Below are 27502 nucleotides of genomic sequence, written 5' to 3'. Positions count from 1 at the left end.
GTAAACAACATGCCGCCATTTTGTCTCCGCTTCAGTATTTCGTACGCCGCTTATAACATGTATAATGCACCTTCTCAATTAAAACCAACATAATAAGGCCTTACATCGTTGATTGAATAGGAACACCACACAAAACACAATAAAGTGGGGGTACAATCGATTACGAAGCTGAAGTGAACAGTGATTTATTCCTGGAGCTACTGCTTTTGTTGTGTAGCTGCCATGTTTTGAGAACTGGCAAATAGGAGACTTCATTGATGGCTGACGTCATCGGGCGGGAATTTGAATTGGCAGAAATAATTAAAAGGCAGGTAGCGCCCTCTCCTGTTAAAATTTTGAACTTTTTCTCAATAAAATAGATTTTCAAGAATTTTATCTTAATATTAGAGCATATTTCGACTAATTCTGCTGCTCCTAGGCCGATATAGGCCAGTTTCCTTCATGCACTCTCGCTCGCAGGAAGTAGGTCGAATGGCGACAAATTTTGTTTTGAAAGTAGACTTTGACCAGAAGTATCCAGAAATGCAAAATTGAAGTCTCTAGGTCTTACGGTTACAAAATGTGCACCATGGGTTTAACGGATGGACGGATGAATGGATGGATGGATGGATGGATGGATGGATGGATGGATGGATGGACAGACGGACGCCACTGAACAACTTATTTGACAAGCTTGGCTGACTTAGTCAGCTGAGCTAAAAATGACCTGCCAAGAATGTGTCCATCATTCGAATGTCCCTGTGCTAACAAGAGGCCCAGGGGCCTGGCACTCAGCTAAAATAAATGCGTCAATGTACTGTCATTAGGACACGAGTACAACAGATGACGTGACGTAACGATCTAAATCTAAATGTCAACAGTGACGCGAGACGGTAAACAGCTGTAAATATGATTCAGAAAACCTCCGTTAAAAGTATGAAGACAAGGAAATATAATGAAATGAACGCATAGGTTTGATACTACATTGGAAGGTGAATCAAACCTGATGTTTAGTTTAGAAATATACTAAGGAAGATAGTTAGTAATCGTTGACGAAAGACAGGGCAAATGGCTGAATTTCGGTGAGAATACACAGTGGAATCTACACGCAGAAATTGTGCTAAAAGAAAGTTCTGAATCAAACACGACGGTGAAAATACTTATATAATCTAAGTAAACCTAATCAGAGAGTTCAAATACATGCCTCCCACAAGTTTCCATAGCTATACTTATTCCAAACTGTAGTTAAAAGAGAAAATAGAAGAGCGTTTGCACAGCTTACTCATAAGAATTATCTCATGGAAGAATCCCTTCCAAATATAGATAAACGTCGTCATATGACAGAAACAAACTGGTTTTCCCCCGATAGGCATGGCACTCTTGCATTTAATACAACACACAACATGGAAAGTACCTGGTAGGTCACTATCAACCTAGATTTTGTTACATATAACCAGCTGAATGTTGCAACAGTACATCTTACACTTTTCATTGCTATGATTTCTTCGACCGAGATAACCAGGTTGATGCATAGACACAACCCAGTTGACAACCTATCCTTAAAGAGACAGCGCAATAACTTTCAGATATAACTGTATCGTAATGAGACTGAAGTATGTTAGTCCCCAAATAATAAAACATGATTTCCCGAAAAAAACAGCTCATTTGCACCCCCAGTTCGCTGGCAAACACCATAGCAACCGCCCCTGGCAACGGCTAAAATACCGCACCTCATTATCTATGCGTGACGTCATCTCGGGATTATCGAAAGTGCGCGAAAGCTCAGCACCCGTGGTAGAGCAGAGGATTTGTCGATATCATGCCTCCGAAAAAGGCCCGTGTAGGCGGGCGAAGGTGTAAAGTTTTTGGATGCAGCCAACAAGGGAAGTTTATACATTCCTTTCCTTCAGATAGGGAAAGAGCAAGGAAATGGACTCGTTTCATTCAGATAAAACGGGCCGATTTCGTTCCGAACCAAGATCCGTCAGTTGACTACATCTGTAGTTTTCATTTCGAAGAGGATTGCTTTGAAAATCTCATGCGCTTCAACATGAATAATTCTTCATTGTAAGTACAATATATTCACTTACCTCTCCATCCATTAAGTATTCCAAAAACAAATGCCTATATTCCAATTACAATCCTCACAGAATCAAACGCAACAACACACTGCTATCCCCTCTTCCATAAGGAGAGATGACCAACATCGTCGCTTGGCCCGGTCCTGCGTAGGCTGCTACTGATGTTCTGTGTGTATTTATAGGCTACCGGTACTTTATAGGTCAACCTGGACAATTAATAACTGTCTGAAGAAAATACCGTAATCTGGTAATTACCAGGACAACCCAATGAGTGTATGTGGTTCACTGGTGCTGTCAGTCGGTTGTAAGGTGCGTCTCTGGCGGGATTTCTTCCCGCTTCATCACATCTATCTGAGTAACTATATGATGGGGGACTTTTAGTTGCAGCTGGTTCTTAGTGGACATTTCCCATCGTATTAGGCCTATTCAGGCCAATTTCAACACCTTGACGAGCACCAAAATTAATTGGTGAGGTCTAAAGTTCGTACACAATCCAAACTGTCGGCATTCATCAAAGAAATGTGGGGCCGGAACAAGATTATAATTTGCCTATTCTAACTCAATTATCGGGACGCCGATCTTTGATGAATATCTGTTCTTCTAAAGCTTTGGCAAGAAAATATTGCAAGAACAAAGATTTTCAGGACCAAGTAGAGGCTGCGACTGAAGTCCAAACTTCAACCCCAGTTGAAGAAACATCCATTTCTGCATGTCATCAGGCTATGAACAGTGATACTTTACTTTCAGCCTGCAATTGACAAAGTCTGCGGTGCCAACGATTCATGAACCCGCCCCACCCAACGTAGATAGGCCGTTTGTACCACGAACACGTGCTGCTAGCTTGACCACGCCCACTGTGATGAAACCAGCAGTGAGGAAGAGACTGATACATGAAATGATGACAGAGATGTCCCCTGAGACCGTTGATGACATCCCAGATACACCTAATCCTGGCGACCTAGAAGCTGTGGAAAAGTGTATTCAAATGGAAGCTGTAGAATACTTAGACAAGGGTAGGTTAAATTTTAAATGCATTAGGTGTTTCGAAAAAGATATACCAACAATACCGGTACCCTAATAATTCTTAGACTGTTATGGGCTAAATCGGTTTTATTGTTTACAGAAACACAGACCAAAAAGAAGGCAGGTCGCAAACCTAGGAAGGGTCCAGTGTACAAAGTGAGGAAGGTGTTAATCCCAGCAATTAACAGGAAACGGAAACGTCCGCGCGTAAAACATGCGGGAACGGAGTCCGAAGATGATATGTTAGATTGGGAGTTGGATGATAGCACAGAGGAAGAGGCCGACTACGATGACATGTACCAACCTAGCTCCAGGCTACAAGATAGCGCATCTAGATATGAGAACGTCCAATTTGATGAAATGATGCGAGTAAAAATATCACAGAGTTTTGCAGGATTCGAGTTCCTCTTAGGCGCCAAATGTTCACCTAATGCTCCCCGTTTTTTTTCTTCAGGGTGGAAGATGACAAGTCACCCGTTGAACAAGAAAAGTTCATCGTATTTGAGGGCGCCTTGCTTCAGATACTTAAGAGTCTACCAAAATGTCGGTGTGCCGGTTCAAAGAAAGTCTATAAACGGTTAATGGGCTCTGCTCTCTTAGCCAAAATCGTATGCCAGGAATGTTCGGAAACAGTTTATTGGGAAAGCCAGCCAAAGCGGAGAAACACCTATTGGGGAAATATTCTGATCAGCGCCGCTATCTTATTCTCAGGGTCGCTTGCATCGAAGGCATTGCGAGTTTTTTCGTAAGTACAAGAGCCCTTTTTGAGTACGTCTACTGCGTATCCTTGTTTGATTCATGCACATCTGCGCCCTGTCCCCGGGCCCTGTCCATGCAGTTACGCCCATAGACCTACCTACACGTAGCTGTTGCGGTCCGTGGGAGATGACACTATAATAATTTGGAGAAGGGGAAGGAAGCGGCTGACATAATTAGAACGTCACAACTTTTACCTGTGTTACAGATTCGCCAATATCAAGGTTCACTGTCGACGGACATTTTACTACCATCAGAAGCATTACTTGCGCCAAGCTGTTAGGACCGTATGGAAGAGGCTGCAGTCGGGTCTTCTTTTATTATTATTATTTATTATTTATTAAATCCAAATAAACAAAATTACATATTGAGACAATTGCCAGGGCTTAGGCTGAAAGCATTAATAGCCCTGGTTACAATGGTATACAAAGAACAAGTTAAATCAAGATAAGGTAACATACTTTGAATGGAAAGAAAGGGATGCAAGTAAAGGTAAAGTAACACAAATAGTTATAGTTTGTACAAAGGTAGTGATTGATGAGGGGTTCCATTGATCTGGCACTAGTTACCAGAAAAGGCGATAATATTACTGAGAAAAGTGGCTGTTTTTTCTACAACAAGCCTGTTTGAAGTAAGGTCCAATGAAAATTGACCATTAAGAAGAAAATGGAGCCTCTCATCAACACGAAGATTGAAAAACCTAACAGAAGTAAGGTGTGGCAGCAAACCAGGATCATTCAAGAAATCGTTACGTAAATCATTTAATAAAGGGCAATTAGCCCCGCAATCACAAGATGGACTTAAAACGTTGGTAAAATTGTGGGAATAAAAGTGACACCGAAAAACTAAGTCACACCTTGTCCTATTGAGTGAAAGTTCATTTTTACGAGTAAGAGCCAATTTTGTAGAAGTAAGAAGGTTATGTTTACCTCTCAGAGAAATTCGGATATTGTATTTAAATGAGTTTCTTGAGAAGCAGTTTTTTATATTGACAGGCACAGACTCCCAAGCTCTAATTACACATGGCACAGTTGACTTGCTAAATCTTGCAGATGATCTAGGGGGAAGTACATAGTCTCGCTGGGTCCTTAAACGGCCAGGAGGCGCCCGATTACGATAAATGTCAAAGATTTCATTGACATAACATGGTACCAAATTGTGTTGTACCTCATACATAAGCACCAATCTTTTTTCCCTACGCCGAGCAGAAAGTGTCATCCAATCCAAACATTTTAAAACCTTTTGGGTGTTAGTCCCATGAATACAACCACTGACTATAATGGCACCCCTATAGTGGATTTTATCTAATTGAGAAAGTAGACCCTGATTGGTAAAGTCAAATATAATAGATCCATATTCAAGATGAGGTAATATAAATGATAGATACATGCGTTCAAGATGCCTTGATTGAACCGTAAACTTCAAAGCATTCAGTGGATTTAACATGTTGTTACATTTCACTACAATATTGTTGATATGCATGCTAAAAGTCAAACACTCATCAAGTGTAACACCAAGGTGCTTATGGAATGCGCCCCTGGGAATAACTGCCGTACCCAAAGACAGAGGTGGATGGTTATTGATAGTTTTACGAGGAGAGTGAAATATGACCTCTTTGCTTTTTGACGCTTTAAAATCAAGTTTCCACACATCCGACCAAACTGACAAATTGTGAAGGTCATTTTGAATAAGAGTATGGGTTTCGTCAATGGAATTTGGCAAGGCCGGGAAAAATAAAGAACTGTCATCAGCATAAAGATACAAGATACAATTTTTAACAACATCACTAAGATCATTAATATACAATAAGAAGAGGAGCGGGCCAAGTATAGAACCCTGTGGAACACCACTATTTATATAACCTGTCGGGCTCAGATCCGAAGAAGAGCTTTCGATCTTTACCTTAACCTTGCGGTTTGAAAGATACGACCTGAGCAGTTCAAGAAGTTTTCCCCTTATACCATAGGCCTTAAGCTTTTGAAGAAGAAAATGCGGAACAGCATCGAAGGCCCCCGCAATATCAAGAAAAACCCCTCTAGTTTCCATACCATTTTCAGAATTTGAAAGAATCATATTTACAATACTTAGAAGCTGCTTATCAGTACTATGACCAGGAAGAAAGCCAGATTGACGTTTGAATAAAAGCTCATTGAGCTGCAAATGATCATACATCGATGAGTACACAACCTTTTCAAACAACTTAGACATGGAATTTAGCAGGGTAACAGGACGGTAATTAGAAGGACATGACTTACTCCCTTTATTCTTATAGATCGGCACTATGATGCCTAATTTCCAACAATCAGGAAAACTGCCATGCTGTAGGAGGACATTAAATAACTCAGACAGTGGTTTTGCAAGAGAAGAAGCTACAAGTTTGAGCATTTTATTTGTTACACCATCGACGCCGCCTTGTTTTGAGACGTCCAAGTCCAATAGAAGTTTTCTGACCTCGAGTTCAGTGGTCCTCAGGTCACTAATTGATGCCATTGTCCTTGCAGGGAAAACTGGGGACAAGACCTCATTGTGGTCATGATGAAATTTGACCATAAACTGTTCCAAGAATAGCTGGCACTTTTCCTGCTGGGAAACATACATATTATCATTGTGAACAATACATGGGATACCAGAGGCAAACTTTTTACCGAGCAGTTGCTTAATAATATGCCAATAGTTTTTGCTGCTGGACGAACTGGTATCAAGAGACTTACATACATTTTCATGAAATGTCTTCTTAGCTGAAGTAACTAGGTCAGACACACACTTGGCACAATCTTTGTATCGAGCAAAATTGCCAATACGCCGGAAGAAGAACTATCTAAAACGAGGTGTGATAATTATCTCTCAGTCATTTTTTGGTTTCGTCAATGAAAATGGTCGGGTTATACTATGTGTCGGTTTCCTCCAGTAGATCTGATTTTTCTACTGAATGATATTTTTCGTATTTGTTTGCAGGATCTGCGGCCGCCGTTGAGCTTGAAGAAAAACTAACCGGCACACGTCTCATCAACGACATAAGGAAAATGTCAACTTTGGGCCAGACCAGCGGAGTGGAAAACTTCCACATGCTCATCAATCAGTTCGCCCCCAAAATGTTCGCGTTTGCCTTCGAGACAATGACTACCAGGTAACAATACAATACGAGTGTGATCGGAAGGGGAGGCGGAATGTGGCGAATGTAGCGGAACATACTTCATCATAATTCTCATCATTTACATGTTGTGATCGAGAAGACCTATGCGCAATTCAGTGAATTGAGAATGAAATAATGTAGTACAATTCGGTGACATGAATGACGTTGTTTTTTCAGGGTGTACCTGGCAGCACTGCATTACAACGAGAATGCTGGAAGGGCCAAAGCAACAACGAATGATGGTGCTGCCCGGTACAATGTTGTATACCCAAAGTACAAGAAGGGCAGCTACACAGTAAAAAAGATTCTCACCAATTGCACATATGGTAAGCCGGTAGCATAGAATGTAAATCAAGTTCATTTATATGAATCGGTAACCTATTTATCATTACATCGTTTTATAAGTACCGTTTCCTAAAGATTTTTCGGTCTTCACTTGCAGATTACGTGGCCGATTGCTTCGAGGAAGTGATGAAGCTTGCCCAAGACAAGGGTTATAGAGAGGCAAATCTGCTTGAGAACCCGACGCCAGAGATCCCGCCATCACTCACCTCCTCATTTGAAAACAGGCTTCCAAAAGAAGAGGCAATAGCAGCAGGGCATCAGTCACGTTTCAACAAATTATGAATATCTCCGTCAAATCAGTTTCTCGTGTTTCCCTAGACACATCTTACCGCTTTGATTGCAATTTGCCATCCCAGATGTGGCCACTACATGACGTTTTTAGTTGTAGTAAAGGAAACTAAATGAAACAGAGTGTACATACAAATAGATATACCGGTTCTCATTTTATTCACATCACACTAGTGTAGAACATCCTAAACCAACAAAAATAAATGATAATAAAGATTAGTCCCTTAATGTTGGTAATTTTTCATTGGCACTCCTCTTGAACCCCTTAAAAACGTAACCCTCCTCATCTGGCGGGGGGTGGTGGGCTCTGATGCAGGCCACTGCGCAGGCAGGCAAAACGATACGGTTGTCCTTTCCCACAGGGCCCCAACACCATCTGATAAGTTGTCGGTAGGCAACATGTCTATACTTTACATGGCTGGGTCCCTCGACAGCCTTCCCCCCGTACTGCTGCCTGTAAAAACTCCATGCGTTCTGGAGGTTCCATGGGTCGAGGCAGACAGAGTAAAACCCAGGATGCTCGGTGATGCAGGCTGGTAGGACCCCCGTCACATCTTCTGCCTCCTCCATCTTATGAACTGTCTGGCCATACTCCCGACAGCACCTGCACTCTTTCTCCTTGGGCATGGTTTGGCAGTTCGGACCACACTTGCACCTGAAGTGAAAAAGAGAAAGGACCTGACATGAACCATCTCATGATCAATATACCATATCTTACATAAGACATTGGCGGGTTAATAGCACACTTTCTAACGATTGGACTGGTGCCAAGAGATCACTATGGGTATCGTACACTGTTGCATCAATGCATGTGTATAAGAAGTGTAGTCACTAAGTAGTGTGATAGTGTAGGAGCGGTGAGCTCGGTTTGGATCGCTAAATTAGAAAAAGTGGAGGGGTTATATTTTCATGTTCAGTGACATCTTGTAGAACTGATTGATATATATAACATACCAGTCGGATATGGTCACTGGAGTACAAAGTCTCCTCCAATCATCAAATTGGTCCGCCGACTCCTCAGACTCTTCCCCCGATTCATCTGCGTCCGGGTCGTACACATGCGGCTCCAAAACATCTAAAATTTCCACGCTTTCTGCCCCTGAAGTAAACTCTTCATCCCCCTCATCGTTCAGAGGGCGTATGGAGAAACTATCCTCCGATGATTTAGAAATTTCATCATCAGATGACGCCGAAATCCACGAACTTTCATCGCTCTCCTGGAGATCCATTGCTGTCTTTCTGTACTACGCTGTGTTTTGATGCCGGCGGAATCCCGGGTTGACGACACTGACCTCATTATAATATTTGGCGCGAGCTATAATTTGGGTAAATCTTCTAAGGCTAATTACGGGGCTAATAGGTGACGCATCGAATTTTTTTCTCTGGTGCATGGTTTTTGTGGTATTTGGCACATGTTTATGCGAAAATTAATAAGGAAAGCCGAAATTCGCGAAAGACCTTGCGCTGTCTCTTTAAAATACAGTAATCTTCCCAAGTCAGGTTCAGGCAAATCTGTTCAGTAGATGCATGGTCACAATCAAGGAACAACCAGTAAATGTGGTCAGGGCCTTTTTTTTAAATTTCCTTTGAAGTGTAGGTTGTGACAAACCAGTCAGTTGATGCATGGTCACAACCTGGGGCAACCAGTATATACAGCCGAGACCTTCACAGCCATTTTGTTTTTGGTAGAAGATATATACACAGCATGATGTGTATGGAACAGAAAAAGTATGGTCGCTTTCACAGAACGTGCTTCCGTACACATCATGGTGTGAGAGGCTTCCGTACACATCATGGTGTGAGAGCAACAAACAGTAGTTTTTCTATTCGCAGCATTTATATTAATATTCATTAGCCACATTTTAAAGCTCCGCCTCCGACTTTTTGCTGCATGCTAGGAGTCCCAGTCATACATAATGTAGTTCATGTACATGATGCATGTAGTCCCTATAGACATGCAAGAAGCGTGGAGCTATTGAACAGACGAACATGTATGTCACTGCCCTGTGTGTAGGCCACGTCAATTGACTGAGTCTCAGACTGACACAATGGCTCAGTTTCGTATTGGCCAACATTAAAATGTCAAGTTGCTGGGCCTGATGACCTGCCGAGGCTGCGCCTGTCAATTTATTGACCATTCATAAAAATAGGCTATGGCGGACGGCCCGATTTATTTGCATTGATTGTGGATTGAGGTAAAGCAGGGAGTTTGTCCACCACCAGCGCCATTTTTTCTCACCAGCTGATGTCATTAATGACGTGGTACGTTAATTCGCCTATGCTGTGGATGCAACTAACTCGTTCGGCTGCGTCCACAAACAGACATGCTGTGTACATAGCCACTTCGTTTGTTTAAGTGAAGGTTGTCACAAACTAGTCCAGTAGATGCATGCTCACAAGCTCGGGGCAATCAGTAACTGCAGTTTTGATGTTCATATGCTGTGACAAAGCAGTCCACATGATCACAGCATACAGCATAGGGACAACCCGTTTGCAATATCAGCAAAAACTTTACAGATTCAATGATATCTTTTCAACAATCAACTGCGACATGCAGTTTTCTTAATTCAAACTATTTTAAGGTTCGTACCAGTAATTACCATGATTACAGTAAAAAAATCAATAAAATACTGGATGGAATCTATTTCTTTTTCTTCTGATCGCCGAGTGAGCACTGATGTTGAATAGTTATGGGACGGTGCAAGGTCATTAGCCAGTTCTACGAGTGGGCATTAGCTCTTCTAGGTCAATACTGCATGACGGGTATGCTGGGACTGCTGTGATGTGGTCCCTGAAAAACACGAGGAGAAAAAATTTGAATTTCGCAAGCCAAATTATATAATTCATTCAGAATAACAGATCCTAATTTAATCAGGTGCTAATGATCTAGGATCTTCATTGACAAGAATATTCAACACCTCTGATGACAATTTGATTATTCATATTGCAGCAGGTATGCTTACATTCGTATGAACATTTACACTGTGCGTGAATACTTTATTCTCAGTTTTAAGATGACCACCTGAAGCCATAAGACATCCACATACCAAGTTACTTTCTGGACTCAACAGTGAGCAAACGTGCCACCATTGTTGACGGACGACAGACAACAGACAATTGACGATGAACAAGACGTGACAACAGAAGCTCACCCAGGTGAGCTAAAAACATGACCAGATTTGTATTTACGTATGAAACATCCGTCACTGGCCCATTCAACAGTTTGATACAAACTAAATCTCGTATTATTACTTTTACCAACACAGTTCAGGATACCCCATCGGTTCAACAACCGTTTTTAGTCAATATTCATAGAGGTGCCATGCCAAATTCTTTCCGGCCGCCAGCCCAAGAAAATCAACAGTCCATACACCTTAGAGTCAAGAATCACCTTGCATGGTACCCATAATCCTAGAACATTATCAAACTTGAACTTACCTGGTTCTTTCTTTATCCGACTCCAACAAAAGTATCGAAATCGGCTGAATTTGTAAGTGGTGACATCATCATCAAAATTAGCAACTAGAGAAATCATCGAAAAGGCCACAATTCATTAGCGAGGATTCCCTCATTCTCTCCGACATCATCAAGGAAGCGCACCGTTGGAAAAGTGTGGGAATTTTGAAATCAACACATACTTCTTTTTTTGAAGATTAAGCCAGCTACTCAGGGCTTTTGAAACTTTTAATAGCTTAATGAAATGGCCAGGGCCATTGTGCTCACCTCTTGTGAAGGGAAGATGGATGAAGCATTAGCATGGTTGGGGTACATTCGTACCAAGTTAGGGATCTGTAGCTAAAGCAGTGACAAAACGTGCCGTCATTGTAAAATGGCGGTGCCATAGGAAAACTTTGACCTCTGTGACCTTGAGAAGAAGGTCAAATCAAAAACCCACATTTATGAAATATATCCTTGCTAGGAGTACCTACCATAAAAATGTTATGAAAATCAGACCACTATTAAACGAGCAATCAAACATTTTAACTTTGGACATTAAATTTGGCCCCCGGGTGGCCAAACTAAGAATTTTTCAAGATGCCCGCCTGGCACCCATATTGGCTATCACATTTGGTAAAAAATCAAGGATTTAGTAGAGAGTACATAGATATACATCCAGATCAAATTTGGTTGCAATCCGATCATTAGTTTCGGAGTAATAGTACTGTGTTTATTTTTCAAGATGGCTGCCTGGCGGCCATATTTGATGTCCGAACGGCCGAAATTTTAGGGGTGGAATAGAGAATCCCCAGATACATGTCCACACTGGTTAAAACCTTCTAGCTAAAATAGATAGGAAACATGCTACTGTTCAGTGAATCAGCAAACTTTGACCTGTGTGACCTTGAAAAGGAGGTCAAATCAAAAACCCGGAGAATATATGATGCACCTTTGCTAGAAGTACCTACCATATTTTTTTCAAAATTTCCCGACTACTATTAAGGGAGATATTGCATATTTTCACTTTTAACGTTTGGCCCCCTGGTGGCCAAACCATGAAACGAATCGGACCGAACCTTGGTCTCCAAGGTGTCATTACATAAGGGTACATGTGTACTAAGTTTCAACTCAATATTTCTAACAGTTACGAAACGTGCCCTGCTAACGGACGACGGACGACGACGACGACGACGACGGACGACAGACGCCACGGTATGGGATAAGCTCACCTCTGCTAAGAGGTGAGCTAATAAAAATGGCCAGGGCCATTGTGCTCACCTCTTGTGAAGGGAAGATGGATGAAGCATTAGCATGGTTTTAAATGTATGAAAGAAATGAAGTAATGTTTTACAATGAAATTACATGAGAGATAAAATAATGCCACTTAGCAGCATTTCAAGGCACCCTTAAGGGAGACCACTATTAACATTTGGGGCCCTGCTGGCCAAACTGAGAATCAGAAAAAGACTGCAGTTTAGTCTAAGAGTATAGGGGTACATTCGTACCAAGTTAGGGATCTGTAGCTAAAGCAGTGACAAAACGTGCCGTCACTGTAAAATGGCGGTGCCATAGGAAAACTTTGACCTCTGTGACCTTGAGAAGTAGGTCAAATCAAAAACCCACATTTATGAAATGTATCCTTGCTAGGAGTACCTACCATAAAAATGTTATGAAAATCAGACAACTATTAAACGAGCAATCAAACATTTTAACTTTGGACATTAAATTTGGCCCCCGGGTGGCCAAACTAAGAATTTTTCAAGATGCCCGCCTGGCACCCATATTGGGTATCCCATTTGATAAAAAATCAAGGATTTAGTAGAGAGTACATAGATATACATCCAGATCAAATTTGGTTGCAATCCGATCATTCGTTTCGGAGTAATAGTACTGTGTTTATTTTTCAAGATGGCTGCCTGGCGGCCATAATATTTGATGTCCGAACGGCCGAAATTTTAGGGGTGGAATAGAGAATCCCCAGATACATGTCCACACTGGTTTAAAACCTTCTAGCTAAAATAGATAGGAAACATGCTACTGTTCAGTGAATCAGCAAACTTTGACCTCTGTGACCTTGAAAAGGAGGTCAAATCAAAAACCCGGAGGATATATGATGCACCTTTGCTAGAAGTACCTACCATATTTTTTTTTCAAAATTTCCCGACGACTATTAAGGGAGATATTGCATATTTTCACTTTTAACGTTTGGCCCCCTGGTGGCCAAACCATGAAACGAATCGGACCGAAACTTGGTCTCCAATGTGTCATTACATAAGGGTACATGTGTTCCAAGTTTCAACTCAATAGCTCTAACAGTTACGAAACATGCCCTGCTAACGGAGGCAAGAGGCAAGAGGCAAGAGGCAAAAGTTAGGGGTTTTTTGAGGATTTTTTTTAATTTATAAATTAGGTCAAATCGCAGAACAGAACAAGAGCAGAAGTTACCTCATAGTGATAGTTCATGCAGGTCAAATCCCGCCAGCACTTGTCTCCTCTAATCTTGATCAAGCCCTGAATGGAAAATAAACAATACTGTTCATCCTATAGATAGATAGGCCCCGAACTGCATGTAAGCGGCATTTGTGACCTAGCACGTTGCACAGAAGATGAGCCTACATGACACCTGGAGATAATGGAAGCGATTGATGTACTCAGATTTCACAAAAGGCAGACAACAGTGAAGTCAACCACAAGTCCGTCTCAACCTGCCAAGCTCAGAGCAACATGTGCTGTAAAACCCGAAGGGTGACATTGACAATCAGAAAAGTGTTTATTCTTTGCACGAATGGTATTTTTCTCCACTGAAGATGAATAGAAGTTCAATTCGAAACAAAGCCAAGTTGAAAGCAAAATTAGCCATTTGTGTATTCTGTTTTACACTCTGCAGCAATTGGCAAGGATGGAGTATTTTTTAGAATTCAAAATTAAAGCAAATTAAGGTAGATCTAAAATACCCTTGGTGCCCGTCTTATTTCTTGCTTCACGAAGCCAATTTTTTCTTCATTAAATTTCAATTAGACACGTGCCCTTTTTCTCAAACTAGGTAGAAGTAACAAGCGAAAATAAGCTATTTATCAGCAAATACTGATCACCCTTTTAAAACAAATTTTTATGCCTGGAGTTTGAACCTACCGCACCAATCATGATCCGGAAAATCAACCACCTAAATCCCCAGATATTAACAAACGGGGTCGGTGTCCTCCGTGGTAGCTTCTTGACAGTCAGCAGAGGACAGAAGAATGCTGCTAGGAATCCTGTCTCAAGAAGTTGAGATTCCCAGCCGAAGCCATACCTGAAATATTACAAAAGTAGAAGTGACTCGAAAAGTGACCTAGATCTACGCCGGATGGCCCTGGAAGAAAGCTTTCAGAGTTCCCACTCTTATTGAGAGGTTTTCTAAGGACCTTTTAAGGACTTTTAAGGGCCAATATAACCCATTTTTTAGGACCACATCCTAGAAATTCTAGGGGTAAACTGAGACGACCACATGTGGGAAGCCAAGATTAAAGTGACACTAACTAAAACCAAGTAATAAAAATAGCTTTTTTTTAAACAAAAACTTACCAACGCTGTCCAACATTGACCAGGGAATGATACACGACCCACAACAGCAACATCATGATGATATTAGCACAACCACCCAGCACCACAAACCCGGAGATGACCATACCGAGATAAGCTAATCCATCTAATATATAGTTCAGGTTGTTTTCATAGTCGAGGAACCATATCACCGAAGGAATGTGCGTCAGCATCTCTCGCATGTCTTCTTTGCTGTGTTTCTTGATCTTGTCCAAGAAGTCCTTCGCAGGGAGGAGGCCATCTTCTCCAATGAGTTGCTTGTTTTGATGCAAGGCAACAAGAAATGCAACGACTGAAAACAATCAATTTTCAAAATTACAAATTGCCTTCCAATGGACAACGACATCATCTATAACTAGACTTCGGGTCATCCGCAAGGTCAAGGTCAGCAGGGGTCAAAGAATCCAAATTTGCCCTCGCCCATAAGCAAAAGCTACTATAGCCCGAGCCAAAACAGCAGACGACAATTCTATGCGATTCATTGGAGATTCCCGAAAACCGCTAATTTACTAATCGGAATCAATCGGGCGACATTCCAACAGTGATTCTACTAGCGCGCCAAACATCGCGCCCGAGGAAAACTTGTCAAGCGCAAGTGCATATCACGCCCGTTAACGATTCTCAAGACGCTACCAAACCACGCCCGTCAGAAATTTATTTGGCTTAATCTTATCTGCTTATGTTCTAGTATTGTTCACGAAATCAATAAACTTCAGGAAGTACAGTTGTGTCTTAGTTCTTTTGCCCATGCGCTCCGGGAAGGAAAATTCATCTGCTCGGCGTCATCTGGTCATGAGGCTGAAAATATTTTTAAGTTGGCCGAACGATCATTCCCATTTCGGATATAAGTTAGCATCCGATGGGGACACATTTACATTGCTACATTGTAGGCAATGTAGACAGCATATAAAAATTATAGAAAGGACAAGATGCATCAAGGGGAGGGTCTTGAACGACTTTCGGAAATATATTCAAGGTGAGTGACAGTATCACTTCCCACCCCTTTCGTCAATCTAATCGCATCCCCATTGAATCATTGATCTTCTTTCCCTATAGGCTCCATACAACTCGTGTAACGGCGATGTATCTGCCGGCGAGAGGCATTTCCGGCAAGAGGTATCTGCTGGTCACAAGGCATTTCCAAGTTTTACAACAAAATGGCCACCAGTTAACCATCTTGAGTGCGAAATCAGCCATTATCGAACTTGGCCTTGATATTCATCCCATACACGTGCACACTAAATATAAAATGTCTAGGTGAACTCGTTCAGAATGTGGAGAGGTCACGAGGCATTTCCAACTTTTACAACAAAATGGCCGCCAGTCGGCCATCTTGATTGCGAAATCAGCCATTATCGAACTTGGCCTTGATATTCACCCCATACACGTGCACACCAAATATGAAATGTCTAGGTGTTACTCGTTCAGAATGTAGAGAGTTCCCCCCCCCCACCTTTCCAGGGGGGGCGACATTTTACATTTCTACACCAGCTATTCCGATGATGCAGTTGAGTTACTGCTAAAGAGACAAGCCATAAGGCGAATATGGGTCGTCGTCTTGGCTAGGACTCTAAGATACCACAACATCATTCATTACATATTTCGACACTTTGACACGCATCTTTTTCTAGTGCACATACAGACCTATATCATCGCTTATTGTGACGAACTCGGATATCAGTCCGCTAGAGAAACCCGGCCCTAGAACAACCCATTTATGATTTACGGCCATTTCCTGGACACAGCACACCCCGCCGTGCCAGGCTTATCATTCCACATTTTACTATGCTCCAATGATTACCCTCGCCCTAAATGTTTAATCACTATTACAAGAAAATTGTAATACTTAATTCAGCAAAAATATCGCATTTTCTCTCGATAGAAAATTTCAAAATGTTTAGAAATTGAGATTCCATTAAAAAGATCCGTCATATTCGGTCAATTAATACCCTTTTTTGATAATGTTTGTCTGCACTATTTTGCGAAGGGCTACACACTTCGCGGCAGGCGATTTGGATATTGCCTGTTCACTCAGTCTGCAGCCAATCAACAAGCAGCCTGAGATTTGAATTTGTTGTGATTTCTTTGGCGTGCAAATTGGACACAGCAGACGGGCTAACCACGTGACATGGAGTCTGGAACATGTATAGGTCACGCCAGCTGATTTACAACCATTAACATTCAATTGTAGAAAGAATAAGGCGGTGCCGTCAGCTTGAATATACATACTCCGGATGCTAATTTTTGAGTTCCGCTCCGCCTCTGACAAGTTGTAAACACGTCAGGAAATGGCGATCGCACGCTGACATTTAGCGAAAATTCCCAACTTCCATCTGTGATTATGAAATAATAACACAACGACACGGAGAGATACAGAAGTATGTATCTAATAAGAGTCTTAGTTACGTGATACGCGTGAGATATTTGATTGTCTGTGGTTTTGTTGGGTGCAATAAGCGATTTTATTGGGGCATGTTTTCGTGTGCGTGGTCACGTATACAGAATGGTGTTTTGCATAGCATTCCCGATCGGCCAAAGCCGTTGAGCTGAAACAAATCGATTCACCGCCTACACTTTTACTCCGATTTTGCTGAAAATTGGTGACAAAGAGGCTTGATGTATTCCGCACAATTTGTAGGAGGGAATTTTGAAAAAAATTATTGAAAATGTTTTTTCTAAGTAAAAATAACCTAGGCTAAAGGCGCTTACTGAGGCACGGGTCATCCTATTTTGCGTCCAGTGGCGACCAGTGGCGTCCAACGCGAAATAATAGGATGTATATGGTTGAAAATGTTTTCAAGCTCCTAAAACACTTTCAATAAACAAGATTTAGAAGTTTGATGGAGTTTGCAAACCTAGTTTTTGAATAATCATCACCAGAAAACGACCTTAGTATGCGTCCAGCAAAAGAACTGGATGCCATGTTTGTTTTAGCTGCCGTTCCTTGGGTTTATAGAATGAATGAAATGGCCAGGGCCATTGTGCTCACCTCATGTGGAGGAAAGATGGATAAAGAGCATGGTATTGTGTCATGTAGTGTTAGGTTTGATGTAGGTCCAAGCAATTACAATTTCCCCAAAATGGCCAATTTACAGTACATTCGACCTCTGTGACCTTGAAAAGTAGGTCAAATCAAAGAAGACCCGGGTGATACATTGAATGGTTGTTGGAATTAGATGTACCTATGATATAAAATTGGTGCCAATCGGGCAAGTCATTACTAGGAATAATGGCATTTTGATGAATTTAGGATTTGGCCCCCTCCCTGGAGGCCAAACGGCAAATCAGATCGCACCAAACTTCGGTACCTGAGATCACCTGACCAAGGGGTACATGTGTACTTAATTTGTGACCAATAGTCATTGCAGTTAAGAAACGTGCCATAGTTACGTCCCGACGGCGAATTTACGTCATATGACCTCTGTGACCTTGACAAGAAGGTCAAATTAAAAACCTGTGTGACATATACTGTATGGTGGTTAGATGTACCCATGATATCAAATTGGTGGCAATCGGGCAAGAAGTTAAGGAATAATCACATTTTTAAGGTTTTTGGATTTTGCCCCCTGGTGGTCAAGTGGTGAATCATATTGGACCAAACTTCGGTCCCTGAGATCACCTGACTAAGGGGTAAATGTGTACCAAATTTGGTATCAATAGTCATTGCAGTTTAGAAACGTGCCATCGTTACATCCTAACGGCCAATTTACACCATTTGACCTCTGTGACCTTGAAAAGGAGGTCAAATCAAAAACCCGGAGGATATATGATGCACCTTTGCTAGAAGTACCTACCATATTTTTTTCAAAATTTCCCGACTACTATTAAGGGAGATATTGCATATTTTCACTTTTAACGTTTGGCCCCCTGGTGGCCAAACCATGAAACGAATCGGACTGAAACTTGGTCTCCAAGGTGTCATTACATAAGGGTACATGTGTACCAAGTTTCAACTCAATAGCTCTAACAGTTACGAAACGTGCCCTGCTAAGGGACGACGGACGACGACGACGACGACGGACGACGGACGCCACGGTATGGGATAAGCTCACCTCTGCTAAGAGGTGAGCTAATGAAACGGCCAGGGCCATTGTGCTCACCGTAAGTATGTTTAGTAGACAATTAATTCATGCCAGTTACAGAAAGTGTTACAGTATGTAGCCAAATAAAAAAGTTTTATGAGGTAAAATCAAAAACCATGTGCAAGTACATGTAATACTGTATGGTGGGTTAGCTGGTCCCATGTTCATCAGACTGGTGCTATAATCACAATTCTGAAAGTTTTCAGATTTGGGCCCAAGGTGGCCAAGTTGAGAATCAGATTGGACTGGAATGTGTTATCTGACCTATACGGCCATGTATACCCAGTTTCAGGTTCATAGCTTTAGTCGTTTTAAAAGAAACGTGCCAAAGTTACACTCTAACAGCCAATTTTTGCCGTTTGACCTCTGTGACCTTGAAAAGTAGGTCAAATTAAAAACCAGTACGATACATGATGTATCCTTGCTATGAGTACCTACGACAAAAGTTTTATAGAAAACAAGTCATAAGCAAGATATCACACTTTTAAGACATCCACATTCGGCCCCCTGGTGGCCAAGTTGAGAATCAGGTCGGACCGAAATTCAGCACCAGAGGTTATCTGATATAGGTGGTTATATGTACCAAGTTTCAAGTTCATAGCTTTGGCGGTTAAGAAACGTGCCATAGTTAGACTCAAACGGCCAATTTACGCAATTTGACCTCTGCGACCTCTAAAAGTAGGTCAAATTGAAAACCTACCTGATATAAGATGTATCTTTGCTATGAGTACATACCACAAAAGTTTTATCGAAAACAAGTCATTAATAAGCGAGATATCACACTTTTTAGATATCGACATTCGGCCCCCTGGTGGCCAAGTTGAGAATCAGATCGGACCGAAATTCAGCACCAGAGGTTATGTGATATAGGGGGTTATATGTACCAAGTTTCAAGTTCATAGCTATAGTGGTTAAGAAACCTGCCATAGTTTACACTCCAATGGCCAATTTACGCCATATGACCTCTGTGACCTTGAATTTGAAAAGAAGGTCAAATTAAAAACCCGTATGATATGTGATGTATCCTTGCTATGAGTACTTACAACAAAAATTTTATCAAAAACACGTCACTAATAAGCGATATATCACACTTTTTAGATATCCACATTTGGCCCCCTGGAGGCCAAACTGAGAATCAGATCGGACCGAAAATCAGTGTCAGGGGTCAGCGGACCTAGGGCATTCTGTGTACCAAGTTTCAAGTTCATAGCCCCAGCAGTTAAGAAACGTGCCACTGTTAGGATACGACGACGCCGACGACGGACACAGCAGTATTATATAGACTCCCCTAACGGTGAGCCAAAAAGCGGAATCGGAATCTGGCATCAGGTTGGCACATGGAGCACGGGGACGCATGCATGATAAAATGCGTGTCTCAATAAACTTGGTTGAATTCTCGAGGTTGAATTTAAATTTAAATTATAGAGGAATTCATCTGTAGAGTTGGGAATTATGAGTGAATGAGTCACTGTCACTTACGATGTCTCTGTTTGTGATTTACGCTACTAACACTTGCTTCAAACCCAATAAAGATGCGATTCCTGCTGCTTTTAGGAATTCAGCCTAGGGCTATTTCAAGTAGGGCCTAGGTAAGTAAGCAGAGTCGTATTTAGCTCTCCTATTCCTTACCAGACCAAAAAGCTAGATAAGGCCAATGCCCTGCCCGGTACTGAGCCGTGAACGTCATCAGAAGGATATAAGACTAGAACAGATTTAAGGTCCTCGGGGGCCCTGCCGCTCGGAAAACTTAAAAATAAAAACTAATATTTATTCTCAGCCTGTCCTCGAGCTCGCCGCTCTGCAAAATACAGTAGAACCTCTCTATTAAGGACACCCTTGGGACTGACAAATGCTGTCCTTAATAGAGAGGTGTCCTGATTAGAGAGGTAAAATTGATTGGAAACAACCCATTTGGGACCAAAACTAGTGTCCTTTATAGAGAGGTTGTCCTTGACAGAGAGGTGTCCGCTAAAGGAGGTTCCACTGTACACCAAATAGAAATAAATGAATATTTATTTCTATATTTATGCCGCCCGCCGCCTTGAAATCGACCTGCAGATTTTTTTTTTCCGACCGCCAGTCTCTCATAGATTCCGATTTTCTGAAAATAATACATTTTGTGATGCCGATATTATATCGTTTCTGCCAAAACGATATAAAACACAGGCCCTCAATTGTATCGAATCTCTACCAAAATAGGCCTGCTCTAGTCCTGCCGGGTTTAATTGACGTCGACGAACGGAAACTATTATTTATTGATGGAGCCATAACCAGCTTTATTTTCCCGCGTACTCATTACCCGTCTGAATAAAGTTAATGAACCAATGCCGGGTTATTTATTATGGGGGGAATAATCAGGTTCTGACAAAACAACTTGAAGATGGAGATCCTTTCTTCTTGTATATTCCAAATTCTTAAAAATACAGCATTTATATAATGGATAGCTACAGTCACAGATTGGCGAGTCCAAATCTGGTGTTCACAGGCTGGAGTCCAAGACCTGAATGACCATATACAATCTTTGATTTACCATGAAAACTATAACAACACAAAATCACCAAGGAGACATAACACAAACTTTGACAAATCAAACATGCTTCTGATTGAAAGACTTATACTAATTACACTTGCCAATCAAGCGTCTCCAACTTGTCTGAACATACTTGATTAATAAACCAATGACCTTATAGTGAAAGAGTTAAACCCTCAGTAACCATTGTTTTCAGAATTAGCTAACTAGTGTTGTGTTTTGACATGTTTGATATGTCAAATATTCACCTTAAACATTATGAGAAAATGATAACGTGTAAATTTATACTTTGATGAAAAGTGCACCATAAAATATTTTTTAGCGCCAATAAATCACGAAATCGTGACATACTAGTAAATGTATACCGCGCACACTTCGTCGATCGGAGGGGAGCAAGCAAATTGTCGACTTGTATTATTTCTGTGAATAATAAGAATAACCATGGTATAGGCATAATATTTTTTTTACCTTTTCAATGGGTCATTGCAGTATCAAAAGTCTTTGATACACTTTGTAACACAGCCTGTAACAGAGGCGGCTCCCAGTAATGATTTTTTAATGCCGCACGGGATAAAACGCACAGATACAGAGAAAGCAGTTTTAAATTTAAATAGTGTCGGTATATGCAAAGGGCCGCACATGAATTCCAGGGAATTCTTTATGAAATCCGCTTTAAAAAAGATAAGAAATACGCCGACTAAAATCATGTTTTATAATCCTTGCAACTTGAGAGAACAAAACAAAAACATGTTAGTTTTATAAATAAACTTTAATCGTTAAGAAAGGCATTTATAATGTCATTAATGAAGTCAATGAGTTTTCATAAACTTTGTGCGATGATACTAAGTGGTGATGATATCATCAGTTTAATTGTACTGTTCTATTGATCTCCTAATTGCAATTAGGAGGAGTCAGAGGTGCGATGACACTAAGTGGTGATGATATCCTCAATAATTTAAATTTAAATTCAACCTCGAGAATTCAACCAAGTTTATTGAGACACGCATTTTATCATGCATGCGTCCCCGTGCTCCATGTGCCAACCTGATGCCAGATCCTGATTCCGCTTTTTCTATAAACCCAAGGAACGGCAGCTAAAACAAACATGGCGTCCAGTACTTTTGCTGGACGCATACTAAGATCGTTTTCTGGTGATGATTATTCAAAAACCAGGGCCATTGTGCTCAGCTCATGTGGAGGAAAGATGGATGAAGAGTATGGTATTGTGTCATGTAGTGTTAGGTTTGATGTAGGTCCAACCAATTACAGTTTCCCCAAAATGGCCAATTTACAGTACATTTGACCTATGTGACCTTGAAAAGTAGGTCAAATCAAAAAAGACCCGGGTGACAAATTGAATGGTTGTTAGAATTAGATGTACCTATGATATAAAATTGGTGCCAATTGGGCAAGTAATTAAGGAATAATAGCATTTCGAAGAATTTTGGATTTGGCCCCCTTCCTGGAGGCCAAACAGCAAATCAGATCGAACCAAACTTCGGTACCTGAGATCACCTGACCAATGGGTACATATGTACTTAATTTGTGATCAATAGTCATTGCGGTTAAGAAACGTGCCATAGTTACGGCCTGACGGCCAATTTACGCCATTTGACCTCTGTGACCTTGAAAAGTAAGTCAAATTAAAAACCTGTGTGACATGTACTGTATGGTGGTTAGATGTACCCATGATATCAAATTGGTGGCAATCGGGCAAGAAGTTAAGGAATAATCAAATTTTTGAGGTTTTTGGATTTTGCCCCCTGGTGGTCAATTGGTGAATCATATTGGACCGAACTTCTGTCCCTGAGATCACCTGACTAAGGGGTACATGTTTAGAAAATTTGGGATCAATAGTCATTGCAGTTTAGAAACGTGCCATAGTTACAATTACATCCTTACGTCCAATTTACGCCATTTGACCTCTGTGAGTGTGACCTTGAAAAGTACAAAAACCCATATGATATGTGATGTATCCTTGCTAGGAGTACCTACCATAAAAGTTTTAATGAAAACGGATCATAATAGGAGACATATCACCCTTTTTATGTTTTCAGTTTTGGCCCCCTGGTGGCCAAGTCATGAACCAGACCGGACCAAAATTCAGTGTCAGAGTACCTCTGACCTAGGAGGTCATGTGTACAAAGTTTCAAGTTCATAGCACAAGCGGTTAAGAAATGTGCCACACAGGATACGGACGACGACGACGGACACAGGGCTTTCGTATAGACTCCCCTAACGGTGAGCCAACTAGGTTTGCAAACTCCACCAAACTTCTAAATCTTGCTTATTGAAAGTGTTTTAGGAGCATCAAAACATTTGGTTAAAATTTACGATCCCCGATCGGAAATGACGTAGTTTGATCGCATTCCAACTATAAATCCATTGAACAGTGGTGCTTCGTTAGTCAACCGATGACCTTTTTTTGGGGTGTGATCGGGGATTGTAAACTCGTTCCAAACATTTTTAACCACATACACCCAATTATTTCGCGTTGGACGCCACTGGTCGCCACTGGACGCAAATTAGGATGACCACTAGGGCACTGCACTGATAAGGCGAGACTTTTTTTATTTGTTGGTGCTCGGATCCGCCGACCTCCCGATGTCCGAAATAAGAAAAAAAAATAAAATTTTATATCTAGCCAGTCTCGGATCCGCCGATTCGAACAATACCGATTTTACAAAGCGATTTTTTTTTTGAGCTCCGACATCCGACAGTAACTTAAAAGATCAAAAATATTTTTTTTAAATCAAAATTCGACATGATTGAATTGAAATTAGCTTCGTCGGCTTGATCATTCGAATCGAAAGTGCGAATGCCAGACCAGCTCTGCCAGACCTAGACTGGTTCTTGTCCTTTCCTAATGCATCCACAGTAGATATTAAGACAAGAACCAGTCTATTGTTATGAGCAAGAACCAGCTGAGGTCTCGTTAGGGAGTTTTTCCCAAATGTACGCGATGATGACGTGCCACATTAACAGGACGTAACATCTATTTTAAAATGCGTTTCCAAAGTGAATGCATGAGGACAACCCATTTGTGTCGTATATCACTGGAAACGCCCGATTCCCCTGATTCTGCAGGATGTTAAATTGGGCATTTTATTTCTTTAAATAAATCATTAGCGTCGCATTTGCTCCTAGCTCTGTTCACCATCCCAAATGGCAATATTGCCAATTGGGCCTGACAATCACGAAAAACCCCAAATATTATACATTTCTTCCTGAATAATTCTTACAGAGACCATTCTCCCATGAAAGACAGTTGCTTACGCTATACAAAAATCAAAAAAAATCGAGGGTCAACCATTGAACTTTTGAGATATGTTGAATTTTGCACAAATCAGCGAAAAACGCACCAACTGGCACTGGACGGCATTTCAACACGGGGCCGACGCACATCCCAAGTTCAGTGTACACATACGTCGGCAACAACAGTATAAATGCGTAGTTTCTTGTTAGTCGCCTATTGAGTAGCGCTCTCGGTTTCAGAAACTCCAAAAAAACATGTCTTTGCCAAAACAACTGCTGAATCAACGCTGACATACTGTGAGGACCAAGAAATCAGTGATTTTAGGAACTACGGTTAGGGCTTGGCCGCGCATGAATAACAAAAAAAACTCCCTAATGAGACCTGAGAATGACAACATGGTGTCCACGTGGTTCGTTGGGCCCACCGGCAAGGAGTGAAAACGTGATTTGACGCTGTGATTTGAAGCTGTATATGATCTATATCATAATACTATAAGGCGGCTCGATAAAGTGCCATTTGGGGGTAGTATTTCGTCTCGAAATTTTGCACGTTTGCAGGTGATATGTTATCCTGATGCAACGTTATGTTTATTTTCGGAAATTTACTTCAGCGGAGCAGTAATGAGGGATTTTTAATCGGACACTGTCAATTCTCCTTACCACTCACAGAAGCCAAGTCATTGCTGTTTAGTTATGCAGGGGCTTAATCAATTACCTGCACTCCCTGTGGGGTGGCTAACATTACCTGTTGAACAGCTGGCTGTAGGGGGATGATTGGAACAGCCTGTACCTGTTGACCTGCTGAACTAAGGTTAATGTTATTTTCAATCCACGATTGCAGGTCACCTGATGTTCGAGATTTCGCGGGGAAAGAAATTGTAAACAAACGTATGTGTGCAGTTCAAATGTAAACAAAAATGTATTTTTGGTACTTTCGGTTGCTGGACTTGGGTTTTCCCGCAGTAAGGAGCTGGGGTCAAGTTGGTGGTCTATTGTTTATGGGTGCTGTGTTAGCCAGAGCTAGCCCTCGATTATGAAGGGATTTTCAAATGAAGGTTACCATGGTCTGTTTATGTGCTCACCACAGCTTTCAATACTTGATCTGAAGAGGCGCGCTGAACCTGAAATGGCCTTATCAAGGAGCTGCTCACGGTGCTGAACTTCTAGCTTGCCTGTCGAGTAAGTGCCTTGCCCAAGACCTGGCTACATGTAGGAGGAGCACGCATTTTAAAGTTATAGTATATAGTGATAGTGCAATTGGTTCGAGCCATTTGGAGGCCGACATGTGAAGGCCTATCTTGGTACTCCTTCTTCTCCGTAAGGCGCATATTGCTGACTAAGGAACGAGGCATTGCCTCATCATCTCTGTCGGACCAACTGATATACTTTTATATGCACACATACAGCACGCCACAGCTAGGTCCGAGTCTGTGGACAAATGATTGGTTTAATTTGTCTCTTCGATATGGCTCCCTTGATATTGCATTAGATTTTCATTGCAAATGTTTTATAATAATTAAAAAAAATAAATAAAATAATTCAATCTATTCAAGGTATAGCCCATTTGAACCTGCCTGCGCCACGGGTACAATGCTAGTATAGTATATGTTTGGATACCAAAGCATTAAGTTTTGATAGTTTCTATTTTTATGAGCATTTAAATTTTGATAGTTTCTAGTTTGATGTAAGTTGTATATGTTATGATAGCATTATAGTTTCTAGTTTTATATAAGAAAATGTCATTTGTCATTAATTAGTACTTTCCATCCTACCTTCGTCTGGCTGCTGACTGTTCAATATGTGAAAATGCACAACTTTTTTTAGGAAAAATTTTTATTTTTATCCTTCCCTTCGACTGTGAGAAATCCTATCATTTTTTCGAGACCATGAAATCTTTGGAAAAAAACATTTTTTTCGTCCTCCTCAAAAATATATTCCTCCAAAAATCCGAGCACCAACTAATAAAAAACGAACTGACTACGGGTACGGCAGCCGTATCCCCAATATGAAATTGAATTAAATGCCGAATTTTCATCGTTTACTGAACTTGAAAAGGCAAAAAGAATATATGAAGATGTAAACTTTTGCAAGATGTATACTCGGAGGTCTCGAACGATCGAGAAGTGCCTGAAACGGACGCCGAAGCGGCACTTTAATCCACAACTGCAGTTTGGCGAGCTGCCGTACGAATAGCCAAAAAATGTTCAGATACGGCTGCCGTACTAGTATAAAAACCTAAACGGCAGTGACGTAACCGGAGGTGGCCGTACGAATAGCCAAAAAATGTTCAGATACGGCTGCCGTACCCGTATCCTCGGCCATTATGGCCAATAAAAAAACGAACTGACTACGGGTACGGCAGCCGTATCCCCAATATGAAATTGAATTAAATGTCGAATTTTCATCGTTTACTGAACTTGAAAAGGCAAAAAGAATATATGAAGATGTAAACTTTTGCAAGATGTATACTCGGAGGTCTCGAACGATCGAGAAGTGACTGAAACGGATGCCGAAGCGGCACTTTAATCCACAACTGCAGTTTGGCGAGCTGCCGTACGAATAGCCAAAAAATTTTCAGATACGGCTGCCGTACTATAAAAACCTAAACGGCAGTGACGTAACCGGAGGTGAATGCTTTTGCGCATGCTCAGATCACTGCCGTACGAATAGCCAAAAAATGTTCAGATACGGCTGCCGTACCCGTATCCTCGGCCATAAAAAAAGTCTCGCCCAACATGGATAATATTACTCACAATAGATGAAACCGATTGCCCGGAGAAAAACAATCCTGGTCAGCCAAAATGACCCCGATTCGAGCACCACCTTTGCATTTTGGTCATGCTGTAGTTGTTCTTCGTTATCGACTTTTTCATTTTGTCTCACTTCCGTACTTAGTTTTTGTAAAATACGTCGCCGAACTCCATCACCACTACCATCATCATCAGCAGCATCATATGTGGCCATTTTGGAACGTAGCCTACAGTTTTTGCAGCATGTGTTCTGCGACTGT

The 27502-nt window shown here is 41.3% G+C and overlaps 1 protein-coding gene across 1 annotated transcript in view; it reads right to left on the bottom strand.

The window, feature by feature from the left end:
- Positions 1-27462, bottom strand: part of LOC135489001 (lipase maturation factor 1-like) — a 48703-nt gene extending 21241 nt beyond the window's left edge. Inside the window, exons 1-4 of the mRNA XM_064774063.1 lie at positions 27246-27462; positions 14608-14917; positions 14176-14335; positions 13489-13554 (exon numbers count right to left, since the gene is read on the bottom strand). Coding sequence (XP_064630133.1) covers positions 13489-13554; positions 14176-14335; positions 14608-14917; positions 27246-27456 — 747 coding nt within the window. The 5' untranslated portion in view covers positions 27457-27462. The remainder of the gene's footprint in view (positions 1-13488; positions 13555-14175; positions 14336-14607; positions 14918-27245) is intronic.
- Between the last annotated feature and the right edge of the window lie 40 nt (positions 27463-27502).

This window comes from Lineus longissimus, chromosome 6 (genome assembly GCF_910592395.1).
Source record: "Lineus longissimus chromosome 6, tnLinLong1.2, whole genome shotgun sequence".
Classification (NCBI taxonomy): domain Eukaryota; kingdom Metazoa; phylum Nemertea; class Pilidiophora; order Heteronemertea; family Lineidae; genus Lineus; species Lineus longissimus.
The sequence above is the reverse complement of the archived record's forward strand: the minus strand, read 5'-3'. Positions and strand labels throughout refer to the sequence as shown.